Below are 23,484 nucleotides of genomic sequence, written 5' to 3' on the forward strand. Positions count from 1 at the left end.
ATCAGAGGCAAACCCCAGTATCTCAGTCCGGCCTCGGCACCCTCAGCTTGCTCTGACCACACGGCTTGGCCCAGTCCCCTCCTCTGATCCCAGGAGATCAAAACCTTAGGACAGCAGGTTGGAGACTCTGGAGACTCCGTGGCCAGAGGCGCACAGGAAGGCTCGTCTGAGATCCAGGAGCCATTTAAAATATTTAATGCTGTGATTAATTTTAATTTGTCTAAGTAATGCGTGAAAATTTCTGCTTGTAAAAACAATTCAAATTACAGATAAAGCCGATATTCACCTTGACCCACTTCGTTCGGTAGGAGTTTTCTCCCCCCAGAAATGACCACTGAGACTGGTGTGGCGTATTATGATGAGTTTCTATTTGGAGTTTGTCGACATGAAGTCTCAGGTCTTCCCGGAAGGAGGCTAGAGTCACAAAGTACTCTGCCTGCAGCTTGCAGATTTCAACTAGATAAGGCACAGTTGCTTGAACGCAAAGGCTGTTGGCAACCGAGAGCCACCTTCCCAGGAGCTCTCGAAGAGTGGATGGGTCTTTGGTCAGAGAACACCTCGGCTGGAGACAGGAGGATAGACAAGATGGCCTCTGACAGGTCTCTAGGGATGGTCCACCCCATGGCCAGCCTCTGTCACGGCTCTTCTGTCCGTCATCTGACTGTCGTTACGGTCTGAGCTTTTGTCAGCACTGCTCCTGTGCTGTGAGGGCTTTGACTTTTCTCAGCATCTACGGGGTTTTTGCAAAGTAAGGAAACTGCGTACTCTGCGGGTGGGAGTTACGGACTCACTTTCGGGAAGGGCACCAAACTCATGGTCACACCATGTAAGTTCTCTTCTTTCGGGCTAATTATTCTTCCCAAGAAGCCTGTCCTCCATCGTACAGAAGCTGTCAAAACACAGGTGGTGTTTTCTTTGCTTGGTTTGTGTTGGGTGGTTCGTGGTACCAGTTGGAAAACAAGGTTATGAATGCATAGATCCCTAGGGCATTGTGCTTGGCTTCTACTACCCATGGGGTCGCTCCCTGAGAAAATGTGTGAGCCTCCACGAGGAGGAAGGTTCAGGGAAAGTAAGGAGAAAAAAGGCAGGAATCGGGTGAAGATAGACAAAAGGCCTGCAGCAATAACAAACAAGATGGGGTCCCAGGAGAGCAGCAGTAGCCGTGTTGAGTGAATTTCCCAGGAGGTGCCCCTGCCGAGGCCCATTCTTTCAAGGAAAATTATGGCAAGTACCATCGGGCTGGGAAGTTGCTACTTATTAGTATTCATCCCACGTTCTAACCTAATTACAAGGAGATTGTTTTGGCCATGGGCAGTCATTTCAGGTTCTGTTTTCCTGCTTGCCTCCTCCACCTCCACCTGTCTTCCTAGAGGCCCCAGTCAAGGTTATCGCAATAGCACTGAGCACTGTGTAACACCAATGCAGGCAAATTAACCTTCGGGGATGGGACCGCACTCACGGTGAAGCCAAGTAAGTTGTGCTCTTCTTTGGCGGGGCCTTTAGGGGCAATCGATCAAATCATTAATTTGAAAAATACTTTAATCTTGTGCATCTGCTTGGGCTCTTTATTAATGTTCTTTCCCCAGGCCAAAGAGAGCTGGTTCCTTTATCTGCTTTAAAATGAGAGGTGCACACGTGCGCGCAGTCTCTTACTGTGCTCGTGGTGAGGGGCTCTGAGGCACGTATACAACATTTTTGAAGAAATAGAGGTAGAAGCAATCATCCAGCCAAGGACAATGTCAAGAAGGACCTCCGGGGAGGGGGGACCCAGTTAGTGTTGCACCACCCCTAACTAGACTTCCCTGCATGCACCCTGGCCATTTGGGCTAGGCTCTGGCTCCTTCTGATCCTCTAGGGCAGGAAATTCCTCAGTGCTTCTCTGTAATCAGTTCTGAAATTTAGCAAGCCTTGCTGCCAGAAAGTATTTTTTACATCTAACTTTGACCACCACCACCTGCCACTGCAATTTAAATCTCTCAAAAGAACCATTAGAACTTTGGGCATCTCGTTCGGGAGCAAAATTTCTTCTGGAGAACGTGAGACTCACTGAGTCTACTTCTGCAGCATCCCTGAGGTGCCCTGTGTTCCCCGGGGACCTTTTGTACCCGAGTGTTAGTGGATTAGGCAATATAGCATGAGCTTTAGAGACAGAAAAACTGAAATTCAAGTCCTGGCTCCACTACTTTGCTTAGCTGTGTGACCTTGGGCAAATTACTTAACCTCTCTGAGCCTCAATTGCCCCCATGATAAGATGAGGATAAAAAAAATACCTACCTTGTTGGGTTATTATAAAGATCAGATAAAATAGTACAGCTAAAGTATTTAGCATAGTGCCCAAAACATAAGAAGAGCTCATTAAACCCTAGCTATTAATAATAATGATAAACCTCAGCTCCAACACACAGTAGAACTTTTGTTTTGCCCCTCGGGCTCTTCTGTCAAGACTCTGTCACGCATCAGGAGAAGAGCTGGCATGGGGGGAGGGTGGAAAGTGTCAGCCTGTTCTATAAAATTCTTCACCTGGGATTTGAAAGTATCTAAGTGGAAATAGAAAGAATCCTGGCTCATTTAAATACAAAATCATCCAAGTGTCAGAGGCAGGGGAGAGGTTTCTGCAGAGAGCTGCGTGGCCGGAGCTCCTGAGGCTGCTCACAGGCCCTTGGAGAAGGGGTGCACTCACAGTAGCTGCAACCTTACACCCCCCGCCACACTGACCCGAGTGTCACTTCCTCTAGAGTGCCCCAAGACACGGGCTTCCCATGTGGGGGGGACAGGGACAGAGAGAGAATGGAAGCTTCACAGGAAAGAGCAACCTGTCCCCAAACTGTCCTTCTGCTCCTCTGGGTAACGAAGCTCATGATGAAATATGGCATCTGCAAATAGCCCCTCAATGACAGTCTCAGCCCCAGAGATGGGGGATCAGTGAAGTCCCTAGAGGCAAATCGGGGCAGTGACTATGGAAATAGGTGGAGGGGAAAGTGGAGTCAAGTCACATAACGCAGTCTGGGACAGGAGGCATCAGACAGAAGCTAGAGGGGCTGTGTTCTCCCGCTCCACCAGGACTCAGCCCACAGGACGCAGCTAATACTGCAAGAAGAAGGGAGTGAGGTTAGTGGGAAACCTTCCTAATAGGTTTTTGAACAGTGAAAATGAGCTGTCAGGAGTAGTTGCCAGAGCACTTTCTCTAGAGGGTTTTGAAAGGAGATAGACACCCTCCTGTCAGGGGTGATTGACATGCAGCTCTGCCTCGAGGCAGAAGGAGAAATGAGAGAACCTCTTTAAGCCTCTTGCCAGACCCTGGAGTCTCTCTCCCTGGGGAAAAAAAGAAAAGAAAAGAAAAGAAAAAACACACCTCTGGCTCATTAATGCAGAGCGACAGCCTTCAGGACACCAGGGTCACTGGGTTAAGTTTTGGAACCTTTGCTTGGTGTGTCCCAAACTCCCTTTGTTCTCAGGACTGGACAGGACAAGCAGGCTGGCTTTTTCATCCTAAAGCTAAAAACACAGGTTCTGGGTCCAGGGTCCTGGGTCACTTGTGGCATTGAGATGAAGTCAGGGGAGCCCCAGAGGGTTTTTGCTGAGCCCAGAGGCACTGTGGGACTAACTACAGCCAGGGTTTGAGCTTCGGTCGGGGAACCAGCTTGTCTGTGCTGCCCTGTAAGTACAGTGACGTGGGAGTGAGCCAGAGGGTCCTGAGGAGTGGGTCTAGAGTGGCCTCAGGAGTGGGGATGGAGAGGGAGGTAGAAAGGGACAAGGAGGGGAGGGATCACTCATTCAGGGAGGAAAATCACAGGTCTGTGTGAATCACACCAGAGGAAATGCATCAGAGGTTTCCCTTCTCAGGAGGCCTTGGTGTGTAGGAGAGCTGAGTCAGCAGGTTTTTGAAGCTGAGATAATCACTGTGCACAAGGACAAGGCTACTCTTTTATCTTTGGGAAGGGGACAAGGCTGCTTGTCAAGCCAAGTAAGTGGCATATAACTTGAATTGTGCACTGAATACTCTTATCTCCAAAAGGAAGACCTGCTCTCTTTCCCATGGGGGCCTCCTTGGGTCAGAAGAACATTAAAGGGGTTGAGCAGACCAAGGCCCAGTGCCTGGTCATCTTCCTTATCCTCGAAGGAGCTCTGGGAGCGGTAGAGGGGAAGGAACCCCCCAGGACCCCACCAATAGCCCAGTCCTGGGATCTATCCACTCGCCAGTCTTCCAGTAAGTAAAACCATCTGATGGCAAGTCTTCCTCAGAAGCAGGTTCCAGTAGAGTTCTCCCTATTTCGTGGACTTAAAAACTGAGGCAAGGAGAGGCCTGTGATGGATACAGTTCCAAGAGGCTCAGAGCTCAGAGATCCTAGAACAGTTTTTCCCGGAGACTCATGAATTCAAAGCACCAGGTGATTTAAAGGTGAGGGCAGCAGTGGTAATCAGCTGTAATGGGAACTCCAGCGGTGCTGAGGACTGGGCTTGGCCTGAGGTGAACTCCTAGACATGGTGGGTTTCTGTCACTAAAGAGTCTAGAGCAAGGGCCCGGGCTTTGTTAACCCCAGTGTTGCTACGCTCTGGCCCTACTGCCCGGGAAGGACAGCTCTTGGCAAGGATTATCCTGGGCGTCTTGAAAGAAGAGAAATTAGAGGAGAAGGGAGGGAAAAGCTTATATCTCATATCATGCAGTCACCTCATTTTGTAGCAAGATTGTTTCCCCACGAGCAGTTTGTCTTCATTTAGCAGCTGTCTTCTCTGGGGAAGCCATTTTGTAGAAGTGTTTGTCACCAGAGTGACAACTGATGGCTGGTGGAAATTGAATTTTGGAGCAGGGACCCAGGCCATGGTTCACTGCAGGTAGGCCCGATTCCCTGGGGTCTCACCTGCCCTTAATTTTAACCCCCCGGGTGCCACATATTTCTAGCCGAGACCACGAGAAAGAGATTTGAAAGGAAGCCATTTCCCTGAGCAGCAATACCCAGAGCCATTAAGCAAAAATGAGAAATCGGTTTGGATAGAAACATTTTTGGATAAATAGGAATTCTCATTATTCTCTATCAGTCCCCTGTGTAAGTACTTTATTCCCCTTATAAGAAAAAAGTTACAATAAGTATAGCCACAATTCATGCTGTGGTGTGAGAGAGACCTGCTGTGGATTTTTGGGTAGAGGATTAGAAATGTGTTCAGGAAGATTGGATGTGTTTTTGACAGGATATGTAACACAGTGTGAATTATAACCAGGGAGGGAAGCTTATCTTCGGACAAGGAACCAAATTATCTGTGAAGCCCAGTAAGTAGAGAAGTGTATCCCTGGATTAAGCAATGTCTGTGGATTAGGGGCTGATTTAGACCCAATTATACACTATATGAAAAATGTTTAGAAAGGGTGAGTGAGCATCAGACAGGACAAAAGTCTCCCTGGCTAGGATCTGCCGTCTTGGTGCAAAATGGGCACGTGGGCGAGGCCTGGGAATTGCTCCCAGAATAGATGTGGTGGGACTAACGAGGTGTGACTGATTACTTGGGGTACTGGCTAGGTCCTGTAGCCCCAGATTTGTATAGTCATCTGTACTTCTAATTCCTCAACAAGCCATTCTTTTTGGGTAAGAGTTCATTCATTATAGAATGAACCTTGTAAATAATGATCATTGACCCAAACAACAGGGAATAGCCTCTCCCAGAACCTGAAAATCACTTTTTTAAAAAATGTTTATTCCTAAGTACTGTGGGACACCTCCTGTTTCTGAAACTTTGGGCCAAAAATTTTTATAACATGGCCTCATGGAGCAGAGAGAACCCTTAAAATCATCCCTTCTGACCACCTCCATTCATGACGGAACTAAGGCCTGTGGAAAAGACCGATCATGGTCCTACAGCCTGTCTATGCCTGAGCTGGAACTAGATCTTGAATCTGCAGTTTGCTGAGCTTGTCTCGACCATTAAGTCTCCTGGCCTGAAGTTTGAGGAGCCCACAGAACTCATCTGACAGTATTTTATCCATCTATTCTAGGTGAGGCTTGGTGCTCAGGCGAGCGACCCACCAGGGAACAAACCCAACGTGATTCTGCCCTCAGGGAACAATATCCCCTGACCTTCTGGAGGCAGATCTCATTTGTTCCCTCGAATATGACAATCCATATTCTGACCCTCCCGGGCATGACCCTTTGATGCCATCCTCACTACTCTAGGAAATATTAAAATTTGTTTTTCTTGCATTTTTTATTTGGTTAGTGGCTAAATCAACATAGGAACCACCTTAGTCAGGAGAGAAGAAATGACCCAAAAGTAAAGTGGAAAACTAGAAATTTCCCCAGTATTTTAATCATTATAAAATTATTTTATCAGTATCAAACCAGCAGCCACATTAACGAGATAATGGCAGCTCTATACCTCGTGTCTGTCCTATAGACTCAGTCTGAGGAGGACTCAAGGATTTATCCCTGGTTGTGCAACTCACCGATGTCCAGAGTAGAGGAGAGAGAGTCTCTGTGCTGGGCTTCGTGAGTCTTTTTTGAATAAATACTTCCCTTCTTACTTTACCTTTTTGAGCACCCGCAAAAAGATGTGAACCCTGGTTTAACATCTAAAATCAGAGAGCACTTACTCTACGTATCTATTGCAAGCCTATGTTTGATGCGTAGAACTCTGTGGCAGAAAGTGGAAAGCAAAGGTTCCCTCGAAGACAGTGGGATTGTAAAGACAAGGATTTATCCATGGTCTGTAGATAGGCAGTGTGGTCACTCCAACAACAAACCCAGGCTGGCAATGATGTAAAGCTTAACCCATAGAGGAATTGCCGACTCTTTACTCTGTGCTCTGCCAGCCTGGCCTGTTTGATCTGGTTTTTGTTGTTGGGCATATCACAGTGTTTCTTCTGGTTCAGGCTGGCAACTGACCTTTAGATCTGGGACCCAGCTGACTGTTGTACCTGCCTGGTAGGCTGCCACGATCAAATACTCTTTGCAATGATATATTCATCTATAAATGTATACTGTCCGTGCATGGAACTTGATGGGCCTGGGGCTGAGGGTCCAGGAGAGACACCAAGAACACATGCTCAGGGGCACCTGGGTGGCACAGCGGTTGAGCGTCTGCCTTCGGCTCAGGGCATGATCCCGGTCTTGTGGGATCAAGCCCCACATCAGGCTCCTCCGCTGTGAGCCTGCTTCTTCCTCCCCCACTCCCCTTGCTTGTGTTCCCTCTCTCACTGGCTGTCTCTGTCTCTGTCAAATAAATAAGTATAATCTTTAAAAAAAAAAAAAAAAGAACACATGCTCAAAAGGGTATCGTAAGAAGAGAAGTATTTATTCACCAACGGCCAAAGAGAAAGTGAAGCCTTTTAGCTAAGTTTGGAAGGGGAGTTGATGAAAGTGAGTAGGGAAGAAGCTATCTTAATCTAGAAGAATTGCTGAATAATAGGAACAGACTCCATAAAGGGAGCCTCTGTGTCTCATAATATTTTCCTTCCAACCAGAGGAAATGCTGCAGGACGGTTTGACCAGGAACTATCTTAAACCAGGTCTAGCTGGCCAGCTGTATTTCTGGCCTCTCCTAGGGACTTCTGCGTGAGTTGGTAAACACAAAGGTGCCTATTTAAGATATTTCAGTGCAGCTCTATTTCTATAGCTCTCTGGTGCCCTTCCAGCAAAGTGTTCCCGTAACACACTGCTTATCGTTTCTACAAGTAAGAACAAGTAAGCCCTGTGCCCTCCAAAACTGCATAAGTATTATAATTACTTGGCTTAGACTGAAGTCACCTCTATTTTATTTCTCATAGCTGTGTTCATTTGCTGAAATTTGTTTAAATCCAAACTGTGTGGGCGTCTAACTGTTGGCACTGAGGTTTCCTTTCTGTTCTTATTGTCAGCAAAATATTTTGCTCATAAATAATGTTTCATCTAGACTTGCAAATGACAGCCAGCACTGTGGCCTCTTTTCTTTCCCTCTTGTGAAAGGGAACATGCAGGCAGAAAGGAGAAAAAAAGCCAGATTGTACAGATTCATTGTGGGGGCTGGAAGGAGAACGTCAGTGTGGATGGTAAAGTACATTTAGTTATATAATGCAGGTACTCTGACAGATAGGATACAAGGATCTTGGTAGAGGATACATGCAGACAGACTGCAGCTAGCTAGCTGGTGTGGTTCAGGATACCATTAAAAGTAGCTCAGGTCAAGTTGTCAAGCACAACGCAGACCCAGGTACAAACTCAGGATGAGAAGCTTCCAGATAGCCCTGGAACTAAAGGCAGAGTAAGGATTTTTCTCACAATCCAGTCCACCTGAGGAGAATTTTCATTTATAATTAGGAAAAGAAAAAAGGTAAAAAGCACTTACTGGCAGTATCCTTGTTTCAGACAGTGTGTGTATGGAGCACAGAAGACATAAGAATGAACCCAAGCAGAAAACTAAAGAAAAGAAATCGATAAAACCACTGAAGAAAATCAGTTGCCCTTATCTTGCCTGTCTCTGATAATGAATGTGTCTTCTTGGCTCATTCTTCACTTTGGTTCTTGAATTTTCCACGAAAATAGCAAGAAGCTGGTGGGGTTGGGTTAGTCTTGACCTCCCTTGATTGGTTATCTCTGTTCAGCATGCCTCCGTTTTAGGAAGCCCCAGACTTTTTGTAATGATAGCAAACATGGTGTACAACTCGAACAGATTTTACTTTGGATCTGGGACCAAACTCAGGGTAAAGCCAAGTAAGTTATAATTGTCTACAAGTGAAAGTCGCCAGCATCTTATCCTAAATTCCTCTTACCAGTTTGTATTTGTTTTGAGTTCTTGTGTGTTTTGGGTTCCCACCCATAACAATTTATCGTTCCTTGTTCATCCATCTCTTGAACAGATATAAAACATAGTAAATAGATCCTGTGATTCAGTAAACATTCTGAAGCTGCCTACCGTAGCCACTTTTGGGATGGTATCCTGTATAAAGAACATTCCCGAATTTTAACTCTTGCTACTTTTACTAGTGGACAAAAGAGCATTTGGATATAATTTAAAGTACCTATGAATGTCCCGGGTTTCAGAGAGAAGATGTGACAAACTAAAAGTATATGTATTTTTTAAGATAAAAAGAATTAGATAATGTTTATTGAATGCTTTCTATAGGCAAAGAGCTGTGTAAATGCCTCTCAACCCATTTCACCTTCCTAACAATCCCCTAGGATAGATATTAGCATCCCCCTTTTCACAGACGACGACATTGTGGGAAAGTGAAAGCCGAAGCAAGAGATTAAGATAGTTACCAAGGGCGTACAGCATGGGGGGTAAAGCCAGACCGCGAGGCAGCTTTGATGAGGTTTGTGCAGAAACACCTAGCACTGTGACCATGATGGCTACAACTACGCTTTTGGAGCAGGAACCACAGAAACCATAAGAGCAAGTAAGGAAGAAGGGAAAAGTCAGAATAATTTTAAAATAAAATGGTAGCTATGATCATGGGCAATTTCGTCTAAGCAACTCAATGGTCAGTAACTAAATTCCAAAAGGCTCTCCCCGTTTGCATTAGATTCATAACTGTCTACTTCACTTGTCTTCCTCACCTCCTCTTCTACCCCAGAATGGCTCTCCCCATCAGGTGCGCCTTCTCAATAATAAATTTGTTGAGGGCACAGGCTTCACGGTCAGATAAAAGTCCAGCTAACCATCTCAAACTATCTCAGGTCCCTAAAGAAAAAGTGAGAGAAGATGTCACTGGACTATATTAAGACGAGATAGAACTCTTCAAATATTTGAAGAACTGCCACGTAGACGAGGAAGGGGTTAGTACAGAAGTCAAAATCAAAACCAGTGGCTGAAAGGAGATGCATCTCAACCTCTTACGGAATCTTTTTGAACAAGTAGAAGCTCCCTGCAGTGGAAAGGCTGCTTTGTGAAGTGCAGAGCTCCTCTTCCTTGGAGGTCTTCACGCTGGGTCCTTAAGGCTAAGCATTGGATGTTAGAGAAGGGATTTCTATACCATTTTAGCTATTGGAACAAATCACCTCTGTGCTCCCTTTCAACTCTTAAGTGCTAAATTCCCAGGATTCAAGCCTAGAGGATGAAAAGGTGAGCTGGGCCTGTTCCTTCTATTTTTATTATTTTGATAGCCAAAGAAATAGGTCATCAAATTATTCATGAGCTAAAAGCTATTTGGGATTTTTTAAGCCTAGAAGATGGTGGGGTATGATTTCCCAGTGCAGTAAATGGGAAAGTAAAAGCGGAATATCAGGAAGGAAAAAAAAAAAAAAGAGGAGAAAAAAGAAATGCCTGGAGGGAGGACCAGAGGTTGAATTAGGGAAATGAGGTGATTTTGCAGAGGGCAGATCTAGTCTATCGAAGTTTTTGTGAGTTCAGCTTTGGAAAGGGATCCAAACATCACATCAATCCGAGTAAGTGAGCAGTCTTTTATACTAGGAAATAGGGCCAAGGAAGCAAAGTTCCTTCCAATTTAAACACTCTCAAAAGGACAGGTAATTGTTTTCTGATGGGAGGGGCCTCTGTGGGTGGGAAGGCTATTGTTACCACAGACCATTTGTCCCCTGAGAGAGAGCCTCTGAGGACTGACCGTCCAGCTCAGACTGCCGGCTGCATGAGAAAAAGACTTAGAGCCACTTAAAGAGGATAGAGGTGGATTTTCAACCCCACCCCCAGGGCAGGGCAGAGAGTGGTTGGGGCATATTAGGAGCAGGTTTATGCAAAGGGGGCCAGCACTGTGTCGATAGAGGCTCAACCTTGGGGAAGCTGTACTTTGGAAAAGGAACTCAGCTAACTGTATGGCCTGGTGAGTGGGCTGTTTTCTAGTCCAGGGAACCACTACTGTGAAGAAATTGAAAAGCGAAATGAATGAATTCCTTTAGTCTTAAAACTAAGGGAACACATGTATTGCCCCTCCTGGAGGACCCTTCTTCCTGGGTAGACTGGGATGGGGAGGCAGAAGGAAGGTCAAGATGACCTAGGGTCCCTTTTAGGAACTTGAGAATCTAAAAGCAGACTGTGTTCATCCCCACCAAAGGCAAAAAAGAGGGCAATCCCACTAGAGTGTGTGATGCTTCTCGAAACACACACTCTGTTCATACCCAATGATTGGGGAAGAATTTGGCCCTTGACCCAGAACGGCGTGTCAAATTGGAAGATAGATTTTCAAGGTTTATTTTCGTTGAGTCCTGTGATTCTTGGTCATCTCCCTGTTAGAAGCTCCGTAGACTATTATACTCTTTTCTTATCAAGAATGACTTCTCCATCATACTCTGTAAACTTTCCCCAAGAAGCCTCCTCATCCCCTTCCTTAATACTAGCCTCACCAGTGGAGGCTCTAGAATAACTAGAGGGAGTCTGGATTTGAAACTTGGACCAAGGAAAATAGAGCTGATCCACAGTACAGAACAGCTCACAGAGCTGAGGTGGACCCACTAATGTGTCCTTCCTCTCTTTGGAATCTTCTTTGGGCACTAAATTGAATATAGAGACCCTGACCTGCATGCCTGTGTGTGATTGTATTTATCAGCATTTCCACTCTGGAAACAGGAACAGCCTGATCCAAGAGATTTCCATGGCTTATAGGGCTTCCTGTTCTCAGGTTCCTTTGTGAGTTAAAATGGTCAGATGACCCCTGAACAAGGCAATGGTTGAGAGCTACTGTCTTCACTCATAGATCTAGGTCCAAACAGCCACAGCAGAGAAGTAAGTAAATATATGAGCAGGTTAGACCCAAATACGTGCCCACTTACAGGCATTCCGGCTCTAGAAAGCAGGTATGGCACTAGCAGGCAGGAATACCCTAAACACCACAACCCCTCCACTTTGTCAAGGCTTTAAGAAATGTCCTTTGTCAAGTATCTATAGTGTGTGGTTTCCTTGGTCCCTGTGGGTTTTGATGGCCTCAAGTCACTATGTGAACCAAACCGCTGGAAAGAAGCTAATTTCTGGAGGAGAATCCAGGGTGTTAGTCAAACCCAGTGAGTACTGGGGCTTGAGCCACACTTCTGCTTCTAACATTGAAGCAAGAGCCTAGCCATTAATGTGCTGTGTTGGCCCAAATGAATGTGTCTCAAACTTGCCTTAAAAATGTTTAGTCTTACTCTTATGCATACACACATATGTATGCACAAATTCAATGTGGATAGAAGATATTGCTACCCTGATATTTTCTAGAGTCCATTTCCTTAAGAGAAGGAAAACGATTAAGGTACTTTTCTTTTTTCTTCACTGAAGATCTTATCTGATCATCTCAAGAGGCAGAGGACAGTGGAAAGGTGTGATTCTCTCTATTCAGAGTGGTTAAGTGATTTGAACATGGACACAATAGCAGGGCAAGGACCCATGTTTTCTGAGGTTCAATATATTGCTGTCTGTACCAGGCTGCAACCTCTATAACCAGCATTCTGATTTATCTCCTTGGGCCCTCATTTTTCCCAATTAATGCAACTGAACTATTGGTAGCTCTTATCTCCTGGCTCACAGAAAGCATATGAGGATTGAAAAAACATTGCTCTGGGAAAGAGTTGAGCTGGAGCTCTGCTTGGGTTTTTTGCAGGGGACAAGGGGTGGTAGGGAGAGAAGTATTTTTGTTGCTGATGATATTGTCTTTTTCAATGGGGAAGGGAATAAGAAAAGAAAGGGTATTTGAAAGGCAAGGTGATGTGATCAATACATGAATGTGAACAAAATACATCATGAAGGCATTCACCTAGGAGCCAAAAGACAATGTGGACCCAGCTCAGCCACTCACCAGTGGAAGACCTTTCAAACTCTCTAAGCCTTAGTCGATCTGTAATATGGAGATCAGAATTCCAGCTCTGCCTAGCTCAAAGGATTTTGTGAGATTCAAATGAGATAATATATGTGAAATCCTTTGAAAAGTGTGGGTGGTTGGATGCCTCATAATTTTTTAAAAGTCAGATTTTATGAAAAAGTCCATCAGAGGGTAAATCTGAGGGTAAGCCAGTTGAACAGACTTCAGCTAGGGCAAAGAAAGGGTTGAACTGGCCTAGTAGGCGAACCCTTCCAATTATGAGAAAATAGAACTTGGGAATTTGTAAGCAGGATTGTCCCCGGAGAGCATCAAAAACCTGAGATCACTGAAGAGACAAATGTGTGAGTTTGGGAGCTTGTAGTCGATGGTTTCTGAGGTTTCCTAGCATTCCAAGAAGTATGTGAGTTTCAGACCTTTCTTGAGTTTGCCTAAATATGGGCTTGTATTGAGTTGGGTTTCAACCAAGTGAGAGAAGATTGCCGTGCTTGAAAGTGAGGTACCCTTTGGTTTTTGTGGTGACATAGATCACGGTGGTGTTTCAAGTGCCCAGAAGTTGGTGTTCGGAAGGGTGGCCACGGTAAAAGTGGATCTTAGTGAGTATCGCCATGTATTCTGAATTTGATTAGTTAATGAGACATGGCATGAACGTCTCTGGAAATCTCAGTGGACTTCCACATGTCCTCAGTTTATTCAGGTTTACTAGGGAGCAGAACGCTCCCTGCACCCTTTCCATCTTAACTGTAACAGCTCATTGTGCTGGGTAACAGTTTCCAGTCTTTGCCAATTTAATAGGAATGCAGAATGGAGAGAGCCTCTCTCTCTCTCTTTAGTTGAAATGAAGGAAATCTCTTCATGTTAGTGGCCAACCCCATCAGAAAAACCTGCTCTGAAATGCCAACACCTTCTCTTCGGGTTGGCACCCTCTCACAGCCTCGGTGCCCTCGATGGCCGGTGCTTGCTTCCAGTTACCCACATAGCATCCCAGAGCCACTTTGGAAGAAGCCCTGTCTTGCTTTAGCTTTTCTAACCAGGGATTCACATGGTAGAACTAGGTCTAGCGTTCCAGCAGGGAGCAGGCGTGCTCTAAGCGTCCGTGTGCGTGGTTGACGCTGTGTGATCTGGATCCAGGCTTTGACATTTCAAGCCCTCGGTTTCCTCATCTGTCAACAGAAGTGGTGATTAATTCCTCCATGCCTGGATCTCACTTCAGAGGTCACCTCCTCAGAGAGACCTTTCCTGCCAGGCCAGTCTGACAAGCCACCAAACACAGCTGCTGCCTGGTTGTCCCCTCTCCCATTGCCCGGCCTGATTTTATTCATACACTTCCATCATTTTATGTGATATTATCTATGGATTTGTTTATGTGTGTCACTCCCTGGACTGTGAGCACCTACAGGTGGTGGACGGGAATAGTGTCCAAGTGGCCTTCCCACTGTGTCCCCTGTGCCTGACCCACAGAGGTATTCAGTGACTAGTTACTGAGCAAGTGGAGGACCTACTACCATCTAGCCTCCTTCTCACAAAGTAAGGGAGCTTTGTTATTGCGTATCCAAACCCCGAAAGCCCACTGAGTTCCTCACAGAGGGTAAGGACAGAATACAAGATTCCATTGTTGATGGTGATAAACAAGGTAGGGTAAGTGGGAACCTGAGGTATTTGCAGGGCCTCATTTCACTGTGCCTACCAGGCAGGACGTGCTTTGACTTTTGGTAAGGGAACCACGATATCAGTAAGAACCCGGTTATTACTGATTATAACGCCTGTGCTTATCCTGCAGTCTTCTTTTTTTTTTTTCTTTAAAGACTTTATTTATTTATTCAACAGAGATAGAGACAGCCAGCGAGAGAAGGAACACAAGCAGGGGGAGTGGGAGAGGAAGAAGCAGGCTCATAGCGGAGGAGCCTGATGTGGGGTTCCATCCCAGAACGCCGGGATCACGCCCTGAGCCAAAGGCAGACGTTTAACCGCTGTGCCATCCAGGCGCCCCTATCCTGCAGTCTTCTATCACACAGGGAACTAAATGTCTGCTTATTCTTTAACTCAATGAGTGTTGGTGTTTAGTGACGAAAGCCATTAAAACAAAATGAAAAAATGGATGCTGTCCCCTTCTCCAATACTCCAGCCACATCCCATGTTCCACTCCGTGCTCGCAAAACTTTTTAAATGCATTAAAATGATAAAAGAAAGAAAGATAATCTACAGGGATAGGTAACCTGTTAACCACTGGTAAAATGAGATTGTGTCCGAAGCAAAAATGGGGATCAAAGCTGATGAAGTTTGGCTGGTGAAAAACAAGATGACTTGGTGAAATTTTGCAGATATTTTTAAAGGAAATGAGTGTCAGAATTGGCCAGAGAGTATCTCTTGGACTCTTCTCAGGCTTTCCCCTACATCACTACTATTGTGCCCTGAAAAAGAGGCTTTCACGGACTTAATTCCATAGCTTTATTCCAGTGATAAAAAAGGGGGAATCCCAGCCAGAGCTCTCATGAGGGAGGGTAGATGCATGCTAATCACATTAATCTATTATCAAGGTAGCTCAGGCATCATCGGGCAGCGTAGTGCTGTGGTTTAGCACACATTCATCTTTGGGAGTGGGACACGGTTATCAGTAAAACCCAGTAAGTAGACAATATGTCACTAAAGTTGGAAGCTTAATGTGGCTACTGAGGCCCATTGAACTTATTGCAGGATTTGTAGGGCCCGAGTGTCAAGAAATTAATGGTTTATGCAGACGTAAGTGCATTCTAATGTAGAAAGAAATGTTGGAGTAATGGCAGACGATAGGAAGATTGAGCTGTGCAGAAAAATAGTCATGTAGACGAACCAAAAATAACAGACTGAAACAGCCCAGTCAGAGAGCTGATCTTAAAGAAAAAGGCGGAAAGTTTGGCCAAGCCAGTTCTTCTAGACCTGGTCTGATTAGAGCCTCTGGGCCACGATGTCTCCATCTGTACAATAAAAATATTTAATATTAGCTCGTAAGTAATTTTAAAACTAAAATAAGATATGTATTTGAAAGTTTTCTATACATTATTAAATGCTATATACGTATAAAATAATATTTGCTTTCAGAACAAAAAGAAAAGGCTAGATCAGCTAGTATAATTCTTTCAAGGAATCAGATACGTAGGTTCTTAGTACAACCGCTGTTTTCGTGTGATCTATAGCAATAGGCATTGGTAAAAACAGCTCTGTCTTCTACTGAAATACAGTGACTCGCATGTTACCCAAATGTAAATGGCAGGAGAAAGGAAGTGATTTTATAAAGGCCTGAATTACAGTGACTTCTGGAAGTAACCAAAAGCTTACCTTTGGAACAGGAATACAACTCCAAGTCACCCCAAGTAAGTCTACATTCCCAAGCATTTCTCTTTCCTTATGTCCTTTCCTTTCCAATTGTAACATTCGGAGCACATCATGGACTAGAATAGGCCTTTTCTGGCTGTTTTCAGAATAGTTAAATACAGAGATGGGAGAAGGATAACCATGGCTGTCCTCTAACATTCTGATAGTATTGTTCCGTCCGAGTTGGGTTCTTTCTCAACAGAAGAGAAAGCCAAGATATTACTCATGAGGCCAGTAGAAAACAGTAGATACACAAAGGATAAGAAATAAAGAGAATACAAGTGGTGTTTTTAACCAGAGCTGAAGCAGACAGGGTGTCCTTTAATCAGAGGGACACCCGGCTTTGTGGGCAGAACAGGACTTGAGTGAGTAACAAGGCTGCCATTGAACCCGCAAAACAAGTTGACTGGAGGGAACAGGAAGTTGTCACTCCTCATGATCTGGATGCTGGTCCGTGAAGTTTCAGATTGATTGAAGTTAAAATGAGGAGAGGCACTCTGGCAGGAATCTAAAAATTGATAACTGTAATGGAGACGATAGAAGGACTAGATTTATCTGTTGGATAAATAGAGTTGAAAATCATGAGTTTGACAGTGATATACCCAGAGATGTGGTAGATGGAGACTTCATTTTAAGTGTTGTAAAATAAATGCCCAAATTTTAGTCAAATGGCCTATGTGTTATGTGGAGTATCAAAAGTAAGTGAAGATGAAGCCGTCTTTGTAGATGGAAGGGCTCTAGCTCTCGGTCTGGGATATGAGAAGAGTGTGTGGACTTGTGGGTGTTTGGGGCTGACGAAGAAACAGTGTGGGAAGGACGGAGGCTATAGATGGATCTTTGGGAGTGGGACTGGACTGCTGGTCAGGCCTGGTGAGTAGCGTAGCAGAAGGATAGGGGAAAGATTGAGGACAAAATGTCTTCATGTCTCAAGAAATGATTGTGTCATGGAGGGTGAGCTGTGTTTTTTTGGGATCACTGTTACTAAAGTCCTGACGTCTCATTCTAAAAGGGACAAGGAGGAGGATTCTTCTCCTGTAGCTCGTCTGAGATGTACCTGTCCTGTGCTAAAATGTCTCGTGCATCTGGGCCACTTCTATCTTCTGTAGCAGTGTGGGTTCAACCTGCTCAGCCTCAGATCACCTGTTCTTTATTTGTAAAATAAAAATAATAATAGCTGAGCCCATGACAGAGTTGTGGCCTGAATGAGGTAATGTGATATATGTAGGTTGTTAACCTGCTTGGCATGTAATAGGTTCTCCATAAATGATGGTTTTCTTTCCCCTTCCCTAAGTTGACCAGAGGTTGGAAAGCCCAACACGGTAGGCCGTTTTTGTATGGGTGTTTGCTATGGTGTGGAGGTGGGATTCAGCAGATTGACCTTTGCAAAGGGGACCACGCTTCTAGTCTCTCCAGGTAAATGTTGGCCCCATCCTGCCCTTATTTTCCCCTTCTCTGGTTTAAGTCTTCTACGGGTACTTATGTGTGTTTTAATCTTAGGGATGCATCTTCCTTGTTTTATCAGTCAACCTATGAATTTAAGATTGAGTCTTCGTGGGGGACATTTAAAAATGAAAATGGGCCGAAGAAGAAGAAGAAGAAGAAGAAGAAGAAGAAGAAGAAGAAGAAGAAGAAGAAGAAGAAGAGGAAGAGGAAGAAGAATAAAAGAAATAGGCAGCAACAGAGTTGGAAATAACAGTAGAACCAATTCACTAATCAGAATGGAGCAGAGATGAACACCCTAGACGATTAGGACAAATCTGGTATCTTCAGAAATAGCCCGGCTTCCTGTTTGAAGCTTGGCTGTAGTTTCTCCCCAGGCATCCCTCCCATTCCTCTTAGACCCCATACCCCAAATTGAGCTGTGGAATCTTGGACAATCTGTGACACATACAGCTATGGGAATCTTTCATTACTGAGAAGATCTTCCCATTAAAACTGAAAGATCCTTGAGAGCAGAGACTCTTGTTATATCCCAGGAAGCATCTAATATGGTCCTTTTACAAAGTAGTGCTTCATAAATGCTTGTTTAATGGAATTCAAGTTTCCAGGCCAAAGGGAAGAAGAAATGAAGTAAATGCTACATCCAGGATGTGGTGGAGGGGGGAAAACTCTAGATTGGGACTCAAGTAGACCAGTGTTTGGGCTCTGCTACCAACTAACAGTGGAACTTAACACAGATCTCTGGCCTCTGGGCCTCCATTTTCTCTCCTGGAAACGGGGAAGCAGGTCTGCATGACCTCTCCGCCCTCCTAGCACAAGGCCTATGAATTTATTCCATGGGGGAGAAGGGGTGTTTTCCTTCCCTACGAATAAGTCAAATAGCTATATGAAATCTTGAGTGCTTTCTAACTCATTAGGGTAAATCAGGAAAAGAGGTGAAGTGACAGAATTCATTATGAGGCATCAGACACTGTGGGACTGACTGGGAGAAATGACAAACTTGCCTTTAGGACAGGCACCTGGCTGAAGGTGGGGCTGAGTAAGCGGTAACTACAAAATGTCTTCTGGTGACAGTGATCGGGGGAAAAGGAGATGCCATTTGCATCATTTGTGTCTTATTTATAATGAGCTGTAATCTAGTGTTGATGTGTTAAGAATTGTAGCACCCAGAGAAATTAGTGAAAGCATTGCAAGACTATACAAGCATATTTTCTCTGGGGTGGAATTGAGCCAACCATTAAGACTTTTCCCGAGATAGGAGGCTGGCAGAAGCTCCGTCTAGTATCAGAGTTTTTAGCACCAGAAGGGAGCTAACTGGAGCCTGATTGAGGGGAAAAGCTAGAAGTGCAGAAAATTGCATGGCCGTGATCTAATGGACCCTTTCTACTTCCACTGCCATTGATTCAAAGACAAAGTAGGGTGGGAGGATATTCAAGGTCATTTTATCCATGCTCCAAAGAAGCCATACCAAATTCACTCCAGAGACTATGTCCCTTTACACCACACGTTGTTCAGGGAGAGTCAGTGAAGTGCAGAGAAAGGAGCCCAGGGCTTCTGGCTTCAGTCTAGAGTTCTTAACTTGGCCCCAGCTGGTGGCGTGACATTGAGCAAGCCATTGCCCCTCCATGTGCCTTAGACTCCTCCAATGTGAGTTGAGAAGGACAAAGCACTCAAAATCTGTGGTTCTGGGACCTCATTCCTATACCACCCGAGAGTTTATATGACTCAAGTGTGCAGACTCTAATGGTTATTTCATAAACAAATTCTATAATCCTGAGAAAATAACCTTGTTAATCAATCATCTAACAGCATAGAAAGGGTTAACCACTTTCTCAGTGCCTAGGATGTGTGGATGCGATGCTAGGTACGTGACATATGGTATGGTTTATCCTCAGACAATTCTATGGGGCAGGGGGCAGTATCCCTATTTTATAGAAGAGGAAACTGAGGCCCAGAAAAGTACTCACCCAAGATCCCAGTGTTAGTGAGTAGAAAAGTCTAGATTCACACCAGGGTCCGTCTGCCTGATCTCAAAGCCTTGCTCTTTCTACCACACTCTGTCATAGACCCAGCGCCAGGGCTTACTTAGAAATGAGAGACAATGCCAATCACAGTAAGGAAAAACATGGAATTTATCTTTTCTATTCTTAAATATTGCCATGACTTTGACAAGGAGCTTTGGGAGATCTTGATTTGAATGCCCTAAATGTCCAAAAGATTCTCTTCCCCTTTTCATAAAGAGACAAAAAGTACAAGGGCTACTGGGAGCATTTACCCCCATGAAGACAGAGGAGCTGGCAGCAACCACTCCCTCGTCCAGAGTCTTCCTTTGTCTCGCTATATGTTGTATTTTCCCCAGGTAGACCAGTCACCTGTGTGGCTGATCTGCAAGTGCCTGACATAGGTGTGAGTTATAGAAAATGCAACATTAAGGGCACTTTGGATGTTGCTGGACCACAGAACTTCAGCTCTGAAAGGGAGCTTAGATATCATCTAATTCAGAGCTCTTTATTTTTCTAATAAGGACATTAAGACTCAGGGAGGTTGGTTAAATTGTCCAACATCATAAAGTCAGTGAAAAATAGGGCTGGGACTAAAGCCTGGGGATTCTGGTCCCTGGATTTCATAGAATAATGACCAGTATTTGGTGAAACCGGTAGGAGGTGTGAGATATGTTCAACACAGGGAAAAAAATGGGTTTTACTGGGGAAGTATAAAAAACAGTGTTCCTTATTATTAGCACCTTCCCATAGGCATCCTGGGCCTGCTCCCCAAGCTGTGGTATAAAAATGGAAGGAGAAGGAAATGGCCCATTTTGTCATAGCACAAATCACTGTGGGGAAACACTGCGGGCTTCAAAATTGGGACAGGAACAAGACTATTTGTTAAAGCAAGTAAGTTCTATGAAATATCTTGATTTGGATTACAGTTGAGGAACCTCTGCTTTCATTGCTTTATTTGAGGGGGCGGGCGTGGTTTTGTCTATTTAAATAAGAAGATAAGTTAGCAACGATAGCGTTGCATTATTATCCATAAGCATCATTAATGCAAGAAGCATGTCCTGAACACTTAGTAAGTGTGGGTGGATAAAACTACCGTAGGTCCTGGCTAGAACTGGAAGTCTGTAATTATATGAATGACTTTTTCTACCTGAATTTTCATGACTCTTTTTTTCATGACATTTTTATATAATCTACTGCATATGAAGCAGGATCTCCTATTGGGTTCTGCCTTATTTCTTGTTATCTTCCACTGGTCTTAGGAAAATGAAGGTTAAATAGTAAAATTATACGCCTCCTCCCACTTTGGTGCATGCACACAGATGCAGGAACACGCTTGGTACCTGATCTCTGTGTGACATAGGAATCCCAGACTAGGGTTCAGTTACAGGGTACCATTTTGTATGGCGTTATGTCAGAGTGTGAGCACAGGCTATCTGAAGCTCATATTTGGAACTGGAACCCAACTTTTGATCAGCCCAAGTAAGTCAGATCTCCAGAAATGTGTAAACCCACCTCCAGTATTGGGTTTACATTTTTACATGTAGCATTTAGCATGGTCTGTAATGGAATATCAATATTACCACTACTACTGTTTTGTTATTATTGGTCATAACAATGCTGCTAGCTCAGAATATATATTTTCGGCCATGTTATTTTTTTTACCCTTTAAGGAGAATCAGTGTCGAGATATCAAGAGAAAAATGTTGGAATTTCCTAGGGAATCAAGTAACTTGCTTGTTCATTCAGTTGTCCCTTGTCTGCTGAGAGTCAGTACGAACCTCACAGTGTCTGGGGTTTTATACTGCCTCCTTATTATCCATCTTAGAAATGCTTGCTTGATTTTTTCCGGCCTAAGCACTTAGATTTTGAAGCTCACATTTACCCAGAGTATACTTTGCTTTTAACCTCTCCCAAAATTGGCCTCCTTGTCCCAACAATCATCCCCAGTAAAAATCAGTTCAACTCACTGAATGATTACTGGGTGTCATCAATAAGCCAGGGACCACAGTTGGTTTTAAAAAAGGAAAGAAACAAAAAAAGAAGCATAAGCATGGCCCCTGCTCTCAAGAACTTCCGGTCTCATCAGAGAAACAACACTTACATATTAAAAGTCCAATAACGATGCAGACGTGAGTGTGCCAAGATGGCTGCTGCAACTGGTCATACACACAGCCTGGGGCCTGGCAGGGACCCCGCTGGCTGGGGACAGGACAGCGGTGACAAGGGTCCATCCACATTCCCTGATAGAGACTGAGCATGATTCCACCTGTGTGTTTCTGGAAAAGGATTTATGTCTGTTATCTGCTGAGATGTTTGACTTTCTTGAGGACAGAAGGCCCCCCCTTGGCAGAATCCTTGAGTGAGGTGAGGACAGAAACGGCAATGAGTCAGGCATGAGTCGCCAGGACTCTCGCTAAGCCCCGGAGAGGAAGAGGTGACTGAGTCCCGCCTAGGCATGGTTTCAGCAGTGCCCCAGCACGGTGTGCTGGAAATGCCCTTGCTCCTACTCTTTCTGGCAAAGTGAAAAGTACATTTTTGCCTATGTCCCCCAAAAAACTGGTACCTTCTTCTCAGTCGTGGCAGCTGAGGTGAGAAAATGCTCCCCCTTCCCCCAGCCCTGGCCTGGTATCTTTAGAAGTACACCCACCGGCCTGGTAGGAGGCAGGTTTTTCACAAACTTTTGTGAAGGCTTTGTTTTTCCCAGAGAAGAAATAGCTAGAGGCTGTGTTTCTCAACAGCTGCTGCGAAACCCGTTAGGTATGCTCAGAGCTGGCATCGCAGGGAAAACCTTTCCCGGGGCCCAGCCTGTAGCGCTCCAGAGAAGGCTGTATGTCCTCCATGAGAGGGTGCACAACCCCAGGACCTTTTTGTAATGCACTTACCCAGAGTGCGACTATGGGAACAACAGACTCACTTTTGGGAAGGGGACCCAAGTGATGGTCACACCAAGTAAGTGAGCTGGGGCCCTCCTGTACGAATGACCCTCTTCGAGCCACCCCCAATCACTGTGCCTACCCCAGGGCTGGACAACTTCTTCTGGCGGGCGGGGGGCGGGGGCGGGAAGACACATGATGTCATTCATCAATGCCACACCTAAGATTCTTAGACAGTCACTGTCCCAAAGCTTTGCCTGTCCCTTGTTTCTTTGGCCCTCCGCTTCTCTCAGCATCTCCACTGACCATGCTCCCAGCCTCAGAGAAAGTCTGCCCTGCTCTTGCCTGAGGCTGTATTTCAAATTGAACAAAGACCCACTGACAATGAGAGCTGGAAGTGCCCTTGGGGACATCTTGCCCTTGTTGTAGGGGAATCCAGAGGCCCAGAGTCCAAGCGTCTGTCCCGGGGCACGCTGGACAGGCAGTGCAGGGCAGGGGCAAGGCCCCAGCCCCTCACTCCTACCCCGGAGCTCAGCAGAGCCGCACAGCTCTTTGCTAACACGGTCCTCAAGCCCAGAGTGCGGGAAGCCGAGGGCGGGCAGCACACACCAGCCAGGAGCTGAGGGCCGAGCTCCCGCCTCAGTTCAGGATCTTGGCCCAAGCCATGCCTTCTGGGAGCTTAGTTTTCACATCTCTGAAGTAGGGAGCATGGTCCCTGGTTCTCCCATCTTTCAAAGATTGTATGGAAATTCTTATGTGTGTTTTTTTTTTCTCTGTCCTCTGTTTTCATAAAAGCCAGGCCCTGCTGAATCAAGGTCATTAGAAATAAAGGAATCAGGGGCTCCTGGCTGGCTCAGTCTGTAGAGCATGCAATTCTTACTCCGAGGGTCATGAGTTCAAACCCCACATTGCACATAGAGAAAGAAAGAAAGGAAAGAAAGGAAAGGAAAGGAAAGGAAAGGAAAGGAAAGGAAAGGAAAGGAAAGAAAAGGGAATCGAGCCTTGGATGCTTTGGCTTACTTCCAGGTGGTGAAGAGGGAAGGAGAAAAGCCCCAGTCCCTGGAAGGGCCTGGATCCTGCTTGGAGTCTGTCCTAGAACCAGGCAAAT

The 23,484-nt window shown here is 45.1% G+C and overlaps 1 gene segment (V, D, J or C); it reads left to right on the forward strand.

Annotated features, from left to right (window-relative positions):
- Positions 1–3,946: 3,946 nt before the first annotated feature.
- The window catches only part of LOC123000546 (T-cell receptor alpha chain constant-like), a 33,543-nt gene continuing 14,005 nt past the window's right edge, over positions 3,947–23,484 (forward strand). The window contains 1 exon segment of the C gene segment in view: positions 3,947–4,207. Within this exon segment, the coding sequence occupies positions 4,036–4,207 (172 nt within the window).

Source organism: Ursus arctos, unplaced genomic scaffold (assembly GCF_023065955.2).
Source record: "Ursus arctos isolate Adak ecotype North America unplaced genomic scaffold, UrsArc2.0 scaffold_89, whole genome shotgun sequence".
Lineage (NCBI taxonomy): Eukaryota > Metazoa > Chordata > Mammalia > Carnivora > Ursidae > Ursus > Ursus arctos.